Source organism: Cavia porcellus, unplaced genomic scaffold, assembly GCF_034190915.1.
Source record: "Cavia porcellus strain 051 isolate PalLab524CR breed Dunkin Hartley unplaced genomic scaffold, mCavPor4.1 scaffold_25, whole genome shotgun sequence".
In the NCBI taxonomy this organism is placed as follows: Eukaryota; Metazoa; Chordata; class Mammalia; order Rodentia; family Caviidae; genus Cavia; species Cavia porcellus.
The window spans coordinates 28,611,088-28,621,955 of NW_026947508.1; the positions used below are offsets into that span (position 1 = coordinate 28,611,088).

The 10,868-nt window shown below is 44.4% G+C and overlaps 1 protein-coding gene across 3 annotated transcripts in view; it reads right to left on the reverse strand.

Annotated features, from left to right (window-relative positions):
* Oscp1 (organic solute carrier partner 1) overlaps window positions 1-8,594 on the reverse strand; it is a 35,298-nt gene extending 26,704 nt beyond the window's left edge. Inside the window, exons 1-2 of one of the 3 annotated variants that reach the window (XM_013154192.3) lie at window positions 8,389-8,594; window positions 2,601-2,630 (exon numbers count right to left, since the gene is read on the reverse strand). In XM_013154192.3, coding sequence (XP_013009646.1) covers window positions 2,601-2,630; window positions 8,389-8,500 — 142 coding nt within the window. In that variant the 5' untranslated portion in view covers window positions 8,501-8,594. The remainder of the gene's footprint in view (window positions 1-2,600; window positions 2,631-8,388) is intronic. The other 2 variants (XM_003471275.5, XM_063236090.1) reach the window with 2 other exon arrangements.
* Window positions 8,595-10,868: the final 2,274 nt, after the last annotated feature.

The window sequence follows — 10,868 nt, forward strand, 5'->3', positions numbered from 1 at the left end:
GGGAGAGGAGGCATCCCCACCCATCCACTGCCCTGTGGACACAGGCTGACTGGGACTCCTTAAGCAAGTGTTGAGCTCACACTTGATTCCATTATTCAGATAGGAAATACTGAACCTATGACCAGCATAGGCATCCCTTGCAGCGGACAGTTTCCACCCATTGCAGCCTACCCTTCCTGTGGACCAACACCCTCAGCGTGGACAGCCTGGTCCACAGGTCACAGTGGCCCGCCAGGTTTGCCTCAGGCCTGACACTTTTCCTTTAACTGAAACAAGTGAGGACCTGTAATAAACTGGGTTTTCTGTTTTTTCTTATCACATAAAATGCAGAATATGCACGGAAACAGGTAGAACTTAAAAGTCACACATATGTGCTCAGAAGAGAGAATGTGAGGAATTTTTTTAGACTTCTAAAGGCCAGAGAGTCTGCCAAAGAGGAAAAATTCGAGGGAAGACATCCCATGTCCACAACTGGATTAATGCTTCCAAAGAGCTCATCATTTCTCCAGGGTGTCTGAGCCAATATCAGGATCTAGAAAAATTGCTTAGCCCAGCTGGGCATGGTGGTTTATGCCTGTAATCCCAGCACCCAGGAGGCTATGGTGGGAGGATCGTTGCGAGTTCGAGACCAGCCTGGGCTACAAAGTGAGCTCAAGGCCAGCCTGAACTGCATAGCGAGACCCCATCTCAAAAAAGACATAAAAAAAAAAAAATTTGCTTAGCCCTAACTACCAGTCTCAAAAGAAAGAAACCCTTGAGGTGCTGTTAGCTACTTCCCCAAAGTAAAAAGCAAGAGGAAGCCGCCTATGGGAAGTTACGAAGCTCTGTGTCACCCATGGGTACTTGCATGAAACCTGGAAAAGGTTCACAAGCCAGGCAGAGGGGACAGCAGCACATGTATAGTGCCCCTAAGGAGGATGGGACCCTGGGGTTGCTTCACATTTCACTCTTTGGAAAGCAGGTAGGGCACACAGTTTTGTTCTCACAGTGTGTGTCACCTAGCACTTGGCTGAGGCAGGGCGACTGAGGACCAGACTCTGAAGAAAACACTATGTGGACACAAAGGGAGGAAACGTCATCCTTACCTAGGGAGGCGGCCTGTGCACATTTACACCTGAGCGGTACTTCTAACCAGACTGTGTTTGCCGTGCTTTGGCACTCAGGTGAGCTTTGTGTACATTTCAAGAGTGAGTGATGGTAATGAGTTCCCTGGAGGCAGACTTCATCAGCAAGGGGTCAGGGCCAAAAAGGAAGGGATTTTTCTGTAGTTTATCAGAATGGTCGGGAACCACACTCTCAGTGTATCAGGCCTTGGGCTCAGGTGATACAATCAATTTCTGCTCATTAGCTTTGAACATTTAAATTGAAATATATTCCAGTGACTCAGTTATGCATATGGAAAGCTCTCTAAATCTACACTTGACGCTTCAAATTCTGCCATGCATCATGGGTTGGATCAAATTGCTCAAGAGAAGTGTCAAAAGATGGTTGTGAAATATGATAAAAAGGTACCAGGCAGGATTTCATTTGGGCTTCTCTTTGAGCTCTGTCTGATGAAATAATTACCTTGATGAAAGCAACTGAATTTTTATCAAGCACTTCTGTTCTCGATTCTCTTGTTTATGAGAATATGCAATTTGGAGCCAAAGAGAGAAGTTAGGAAACCCTACTGGACACTTACCCTTACCAGTTCCAGGCACTGGGGTAGAACTTTACATGCATTATCAAATTTAAACTCCACAACTCTGAATTATTAACCTTTTTCTATCGGGGAGGAAAATTGAGTCTTAGAGAATTTAAAATCCAAGGTCACACAACTGGTGGTGGAGTTCTAATGCTCATACGCTTACAAATTACATGCTATCTCCCTAACAAACTTGGTATGAAAAGAGCATTTAAAATATTGAGGAGGATGGCTGATGACAGAGAGAAATCATACTCAAACATCAAAGGGTAGAAAGTACCTGTGGTATATAAAGGTCAAGAAAAACTGAGGTTTTATTCTGAGCAGCTGGCAACATTTCCAGGGTTGCTGCTAGTTGTAGGTAAAGGGGAAACTGAAGATTTAGCAAGAGAAAGCCATACTGCATGCATGAAATCATACCTTCTGCCCACAGTGCTGGCAGCCATGCAGTCACATGCTTCCAGTACTGTCGCTTGCTCAACAGTACTGTCGCTTGCTCTTAGGTTAAGGAGAATGGTTTTGGGGGAGTCACTCATAAGCAGCCTTCTATGGTACTGTAACAGATGTCTGAAAACTACCAACTAGGTCCTTCTACCCAGGAATGGAGCTGTCCCTGCAAACTTGGAACCAAAAAGACAAAAAGGTCCCCTAGGAGCAGTGTGGCCTTTTCACCAGTTTGCTTAGTTTTCATCGGCTACAATGTCAAAGTGTTAAACATCAAACATCAGTGTCAAATGTTAAATTTCTTTTAAGTCAAAGCTTCAGACACGGCCCCAGATAGCTCAGCTACAGAGAAATTCAAGCCTGTTTTCTTACAAAGAAATATTTAGAGTGGTCCCACGTTAAGCCCCGTTGGTAATGGACTGGGTGAACCTGTGGATGCAGACTGAACACATGCAGCCCAGAGATAGCATACCTCGTTTTCTGTCCACCTCTGTCCATTCATCTACATGAAGCATATAAAAAGAAAACACCAGTTCATGAAGCGAGAACATTATATTCATGGAGGCTTTACAAACACCAATTCCAATTATCTGGTTTATGAAGCTTTATTTTTCATGCTTGCATTTAATGTCTACTGTGGTTACTCTTCCATCTGAAATGTTAAGGTTTTCAAAAGTTTAAAAACTGAATAAATAACAAGTTCCAAGATGGCCCAAGAAGGGACAGGGCTTACAGGGAGTATTCCAGGGCAACAGGAGGGTCAGGAGGGCTGACTACTCTAGGGCTCATCTTAGAAGGTTCTAGAAATCATGTTTCTCAATGCCACAAGCACGTATGTCACTCTAAGCAGGCTTTTAACAATACTGGCCCTCCAAAGAATAACCCCAAGAACAGGCAGAAAAAGAAATTATTTTTGTATATAACCTGATCTTTCACTAAAGTGAGGTTTTTCCTCATCTAGAGTACTTTAGAAACTGTTCAAGTCAGAAAACTTGAAATGTGAATTAAAAAGAAATTATGTCAATACTTGTTTGAGCTTTACTTGTTACGTATAGAAGCATGAGCTCCACATGAAAAGGAGGAACCTATGATGGCACTACTGCCTGAGGTGTAAGGCAGTCAGGGAAATGCCAAGGGGAGAGCAAATTAGGAAACATGCACTTGGCTGGGAAGATCGGTGTGGATCAAGAACTTATACGGATTGAGAGCTGGCTCTACCACATACGGGCTCTGCAAATGAACTGTTTAACCTCATCTGTTAAAATGGGGATCACAACAGCAGCTACCTCACAGGGTTGTCGTGGGCATAAATGCATGTAGCATCACACATGGCTGCCTTCTTTTATAGTCCCATTTTCCCTATAAATGACTCTGGACACCATCATAAAAGATGACCTCTTAGTTTTGGGGGAAGCTTTAACCTAGAGAAACTACCCTCAGGTAAGCAGAATTCTACATACACTCACATTTAAAAGTTTTTTTTTTTTTTTTTGGTAAGTAATGGTCTCTCTTGGAAACATCTGCCACTATATTCTTTCGGGGTGATTTTTCAAACTATGCTTAAAGCATACACTTGGCTTTAGTACACACTGGCATGGATTCAACAAGATACCAAGAGCTCCTAGGAAGCCAGTCTGTAGGCACACCTGGGGCCACACCCTCGCTGGCTGCCAAGGATTCCAGTGCAAGGCCAGATTCCTTTGGGAAAAGCTACCATCTTCTCCCTCAAGGATTACCACTTTTGGAGAGACCACATAGAGGGAGCAGCACCAGTTTGGCTTTATGGCAGTTACTGGTTTCTTAGGCATGCTGTCTACACCTTCTGTCTTTCTGTGGCATTTATTTCACGGGTGACCTAGCACGATAGGTGGGGGTAACTCAGAGGACATGAGTTTTGATCCTCTAGAAAGTATATTTGGAAACAGTGGTGCTGCAGCAGCCTCATCTCTTGGGGATAGCGAGTATTTTCAGTAAAATGGAACTGGCAGATGCACTTTAGTCTGCAGCGAGATGTAGGGCCACCAGAGGGCACTGGAGGGCTGTGCGTGCACACCCTTTCCCTCCTGAGGGCCCAGGCAAGGCCTCCCAAGCTCTGTTTTTCTATTTCTCTAGATGACTTGTTTTTGACAATTTCATTTTAGTTATATTTTAAGTGGAAAGCAGGTCCAAGGCTACCTAGGGCTGACTGTTAAATTGGAACTAGAAAAATGAAAACAGAACCTCGCTGCCATATAGTTGCTCAGTAAGCACGTCTTGGGGGAAAAAAAAATCACTTCGCGTCTCTGTGCCTCAGTTTCCTCTTCGTAAAATAAGGAATATAAACAAAGTGTAATAGGGTTTTATTTTTGATTTAAAAGGTCAAGAGTGAGGCAAAAGTAGCTTTTATTGTTCTTGCGGCTTAAAATGTGAGGCCCCATGCCGTGCACTTCCTTTCTGTTAAATGCTAAGTAGCCTGCACGGTGGAGGAAACTGTAAAGCTGCATTGGCCCTGCGGGATCAGGGATGGCCTCCAGGAGACCAATTAGTTGTGTAAGATAATGAAAACAGCTAGAAGAAATATGACTTCCATTCAGAGCTTCCATGAGGACCAGTTTACCATGTCAAGGCTTTTATATTTCTGAGTCCGGGCATCTGTCACTGTGGCTCCGGCTCCTGCTCCTACAGCCACACCAGCTCAAAACAGCGGAAGAGATGAGTGTGTCACCACTTTTCCAATCCCCATGCTCTCCACAGTGCTTTCTTGCTGTTACAAATCACCATCAGATAATTACTCTGTCACTTAAAAAAATAAAACCAGTGGGGGATATTAGATACATTTTTCCCCCCAGAGCTCTCCTCTCCTCCTGACCTAGCCAGCCCTGCGGATTCTGATGCAGCCCCAACCCCAGGTAAGACAGCACAGTGAAGCAATAAAGGCCTAATGTTTTAGGGGTGTGACCTCCCACGCCTGAGGCTCTGGGCTTTTCAAATCCTTTATTCCTCCTCTTACCATGTATGTGCAAAATAGCTTGTTTTCTAATCTATAAAATGGGGATAGTAACATTACTTATGTGACTTGAATAGTTTTAAAAATTGTTATATGCTGGACGTAGTGTTGCACACCTGTAATCCCAACACTTGGCAGGCTAAAGTAGGAGGATCACAAGTTTGAAGCCAGCCTGGGCTACACAGTGAGTTTAAGGCTAGCCTAAACTGCATAGTGAGACTCTGTCTCACAAAACAGGGCCCCCCCACCAAACACCAAACCAAAACAACAACAAAGAAACATGTTGTATTTTTGTCATTTTGAAGCTATGCCTCTTAGTTTTACAGTCAGTTACTGGACTGGGCTAATAATAGCCCTATCTCCAGGGATACAAGGAGGGTTGGATCAGGGTCCATCTAGCATCTCATTAGGTGGCACGATATTCAGCCCAAAAGTGTGGAATGGATGTGTGAAAGTGAATTACTAAATTGGGGGTGGTGGCACAACCTGTAATCCCAGCACTTGGGAGGCTAAGGCAGGAGGATCACTGTGAGCTCAAGGCCAGCCTCAACTATATAGGGAGTTCAAGGCCAGTCTGAACTACACAGTTTTTCTTCTCAAAAAAGAAAAGAAAAAAAGAAAGAAAGTGAATTAGCAAAGATGGCTAAGTTCTTTAAGATCGAATCTAGTAAAACCAGAAGGACCATAGCTTTTAAAAGCCCATCCTCTATTATTCACAGGGGCTTGCCTATACCTCCTCTTGAAAGATAAGACCTGTTACTCATTGTGGCAAACCTGCTAAATATATTGCTTCATTCAACATAACCTTGATTATTACCTTCCTTTTTAAAAAAATGATAAACAGGCTTATAGAGATTATATTCTAAGGTAATACAACAAACTAAATGGCCAAACTGGAATAGGGACCCAGATCTGTGACTCCAGAAAGTATACTGTTAATTGCTAATTTATATTGTCTTCCAAGATGCAGACTACCAGCAGGGAACCCTGGCTTGTTACCCTATTGGTGCCATTAGCCTGAATGAAATCAGATCACATAAACACCCAGGAAAACAGCCCTCTTGAGGAAGAAATGACATCATATAAAACTGCCAATTTAGATGATCAGTTCAACAAACATTTACTGAGTACTGATTTACGCTAGTCTAGGCATTAGGCTGTGTGCTGGAGTACAAAGAAGAATCAAATAATCAAATGGAGGGAAACTCACATACACAGATCACATCAGAAGAACATGGCCAAGTGACAAGGTAGAGAGAAACATGCGTGGAGTGCTACGGAGCACAGGGTGCTATGAGAGAACAGGCAGGCCCTTTCTCCCTGTGAGGGCCCCAAAGGAAGAGGATTCTTCAGCTGACTGACCAGGATGGAAGAGGGAAGAATGGAGCGGTGGGGCTGCACCCAGGGAGACGTGGTTTCAACGGAGATCTACAAGCAGTTGAGGGTAGAAGGCAGGCAGGCATTGGTGGGAGGTCAGATGTGGAAGGGCCCCAAAATGCCCCACTCGAGAACGTGGCCTGCATACAGACAGCAGTGGAAAGCTGGCACAAGGTTTTAAGCAGGGGAATATGGACACATCTGCTATTTAGAAAGCCTCACTGACAGCAGACTGAAGAATAAAGGGAGTGGTGGGTCAGGCATGGTAGCGCATGCCTGTAATCCAGGAGCCTGAGGCAGGACTCGTGTGAGGAGGACTGCTGTGAGTTCGAGGCCAGCCAAGGCTACAAAGTAAATTCAAGGTCAGCCGGAATTGTATAGTGAAACCCTGTGTCAAAAAAACCCAAAAACCAAAAACCAAAAAGCAGGTGTGCATGAACTTTGACACAATCATAAAATACAATAGTTAAAAAGTATGTATTATATATGATACGTGTAAATAGGTAACATTAATTGAGCATACAGACACTACTGGAGAATAATCTTTTTCCCTCAGTACTAGGACTTAAACCCAGGAACACTCTTATTAATGACCTACATCTCCAAAGCCTTTTTTTTTTTTTTTCCCCCTGTCTTTTTATCAGTACCGGGGATCGAACTCACGACTGCCTGCTTGTGAGGCGGGCGCTTATGCCGCTGAGCTAAATCCCCAGCTCCCTCCAAAGCCTTTTTAAATTTTATTTTGAATCAGGGTCTGGCCAAACTGTCTAGGGTGGCCTCAAGTTCACCATGCCCCTTGCCTCCTGACTAGCAGGGATTACAGATGTAGGCCAAAATGCCCAGCAAAGAATAAATATTTTAACCAGCAGCCATCTCAATTATCTTTATATCAACTTTTCCTTCTCCTTAAGATATATTTTATTCATACTTAATACCAGAAAATTTGACGAAAGAGTTATTTCCCAAGTCTCCACCTTAGGGAGAGTACATGGCTTGTCTACCGGCATGTGAATGAACAAAGTCCCAGGAAAAAACGGTTTGGGAGCAGACCCGGGTCGTAGGCACCTGGTTGCAGTCGCAGAGAAGGTAGGAGAACAGGGAATGGAAAAGAGTGGCATACAAGTTGGGCATGGTGGCGCACACCTATAGTCCCAGCACTTGGGAGGCTGAGGTGGAAGGATCACTGTGAGTTTGAGACCAGCCTGGGTTACAATGTGAGTTTAAGGACAGCCTGAACTACATAGCACAACCCTGTCTAAAAAAAAAAAAAAAAGTGGCACAGTATTCTGTGTGCCTATTTCTGTGGGCAATTACCTGTGGTGGATATGAGAGCCAGATTTTGCATTTAGAAGCTCTCATATAATGTTTTCACAATTGTATTTTCTCCAACAGTTGTGAAGAAAAGATTTATGAGCTCTCTATATTTCCTTATCTGTATTACTTAAGAACCTTAGATTTCTAGAAATGGTTTCTGAAATGAGCAAGACTAATCTCCAGCTTATGTGAGGAGGATACTACCCAGAAGGATGGAGATTCAGAACCTGTTCCTTGTGGATAAAGGCATGCTTGAACTAGCAGAGTGTGTTGCCAGGAGATGAGCAGCTGGTGGGACTCCTGCTTTTGCAAGGGGCCGATTTTCAAGAAATGTTGGGAAATTATCTCTCCCATTTGACGAGATGGGGAGATTATGCTGGACCGAGCTCCCTAATTATATCCATGGGGTATTAATTTCTTCTGCTGGGAAAAGATCTTTTGGAGAATTCGACTCCTGAGGAATTTCAACTGGATGAGAGCTATAAGAAAGGTACCTAGCAGTAAGAGTGATTTGTGCTGATGGGCTGTGGGTGTTGGGAAAGAGGGGCTGTGGGTCTGGCTGCGTGGGCCGAACCCCTCTCACCTTTGCGGGCCTTGTCTCCTGGGATGTTCTGGGCCCGCAGCCGCTGGTCAAGGATGTAAAGCATCTCCCCACCCAAGTTCAGGAAGAGCAGAGGTAGCGTCCGTACCGACATGGTGCTGGAAACCCGCGAGGCAGGTAAAGAGCTCCAGGGTTCTGAAGCCAGTAGCCTGGAGGCCGCAGCGCGTCTAGAGTCTGGTTGCTAGGGCAACGCCAAAACTCGACAGAGCGAGCCAATCAGAAGGTGGTTTGGTGGGAGGTGTTCTAAGAGCAAGCATTCATTGGACTAGGTGGCAGGGACCGCCCTAGGGGATTGGTCAGAGTCGGAACGTAGGAGGAGAGTACTGGGCCGCAGCTGCCTGGGCGGTGTGTTTGAGTTTCCCGAGTCTCCACCTTAGGGAGAGTACATGGCTTGTCTATCGGCATGTGAACAAACAAAGCCCCAGGAAAAAACGGTTTGGGAGCAGACCCGGGTCGTAGACACCTGGTTGCAATCACGGTTTCCCTTCTGCTGTATGACTTTGGGCAGGATTTTGAAACTCAGTTCTCTCGTTTGTAAAGTGAAGGTCGTGATCACCTCTCGGGGCTGCTGAGGGGAACTGTAAAATCGTAGGAAACGGCAGGAGAACTTTCACAAAAATGACCACTGACGTTTCTTTTATGTGAGGGAGAGAACCTGTCCTTAATTCATTTGTATTTCCTCCCTAAAGTATATTTGGGATTCCCACTCTCCCCATTTCAGCACAGTGAGACAAGTCAGGCATATTTCTGACTCTGAACTCCGAAGAGTCCTCCTCTGCTCTGTGAACCAGTGTAAACCAGGCCTGCCAACTGTTTCTGTGCTTTGAATGCAGTGGCTCTTTTCTTCACCTGAATCTTTTTTTTTTTTTTTTTTTTGTCTTATTTTCTGAGACAGGGTCTCACTATGTAATCTAAACTGGCTTTCAACTCCCCATGTAGCCCTGGGTAGCCTTCAACTTGCCTGAGCTCTGAGTTTGCGTGTGTCAGCACACCTGGCTCTTTCTCCTCCATTCTGAGCTCAAGGATCACCTTGACTTAGTCATCTGCTGTTCATAAACGACTTTTACTACTGTGATGAACGACCATTCCTGTAAATTTTATTACTTCTAAAACAAGCTACTTGTCTTTTCCTCCAGCTATTGAAGACTTGAAACTTCCAAATGTGTCCAAGTCCTGTGTTAACTCATCAGATTTTGCTTTTTCTCCCAAAATTTTTCTCACATTTAAACTTTAATTTCCTTTCTTTTGCATTATATTCTGTATCTCTGCTGTTTTCTGTCTGCACGCTGCTGCACTGAATCTCAGGTAAGTTTCAGAAAACACCTTCTTTCTTTTTTTTTGTACTGGAAATCGAACTCAGCACTGGCTTGCCAGGCAGGCACTGTGCCACTGAGCTGTATCACTGGCCCAAAAAAACACCACTTCCAATGCACATTTGTTTAGTGGCCTCCTGCTGTTTGGCAGGCCACAGTCTAGATGACTTGGCATGGCTTTCCATGCTGTCCACTCTGGCTAAACCTCCAACCACCTTTCCAGAGCCAACTTTTGCACCAAACTTCCTCAGACTTCTGGTCTAGATGGACTCAAGTTATCCTTTCTGTAGGCCCAGCTTCTTTTCCTCATAATCACACCACCAGGAAGTCTCAATATGAGCCCTTAATATGAGGTCCTTCCCATGTTATCATCTTTGTCCCACACTCTAGCCTGTTTTCCTTTTCCCCTCATTCTATCCATGCTTTTTGAAAGTCTGAACTCACAATCTGAGCTTCCTCAGTATCCTAATTCCATACCTCCCTTTACCTGGGATTAATCTCTTACCCTCCTCCTCCATGCTTCACCCCAAATACTTTGTGGTTCTTCCCTTAGCCGACATCGCAGTATCAGGAGTCTACTTTTGTTCAAAGCTGCCAGTGCAAGTCTTTGATTATTTTGAATGGTCTATGCACTGGCTCTTAAGGAGTATAAATAGGATAGAAATATAATATACAGGATCATTATGTTATGCTGGGCCTTCATGGTTTTGTTGCCTGCTTGGCTCCGAAAGAGATTTAAGTTTGTTATGGTGTAGACTTTCCTTTAGCTTCTTAAGACTTTTTGTCCCTATGCAGTGGACAGAATATATGCTTTGTAGAGCTGAGTATGAATCCTAGGTCTGTTTCTTAATTTTGGGGGGCAGGTACTGGGAACTGAACTCAGGACCTTGCACTTGTCAGACGAGTGCTGTGCCACTGAGTTATACTCCTGGCCCCCTAGGCCTGTTTCTAACCAGCTGCTTGAGTTTGGACAGTTACCTAGCCTAAGTTCAGTTCTTTCATGGTAAAATCAGCTAATGTGTGGAGTAAAGGTGGCCTTAGGTAAGATAATGCGCTTAAGGCAGCATTCAGACAATGCCTTTCCTGTAGGTCCCAAGACAGAATGTGTTCCTTTTCTTCCTTCCCATTGGCCAGTCCCCTGAAATGTTG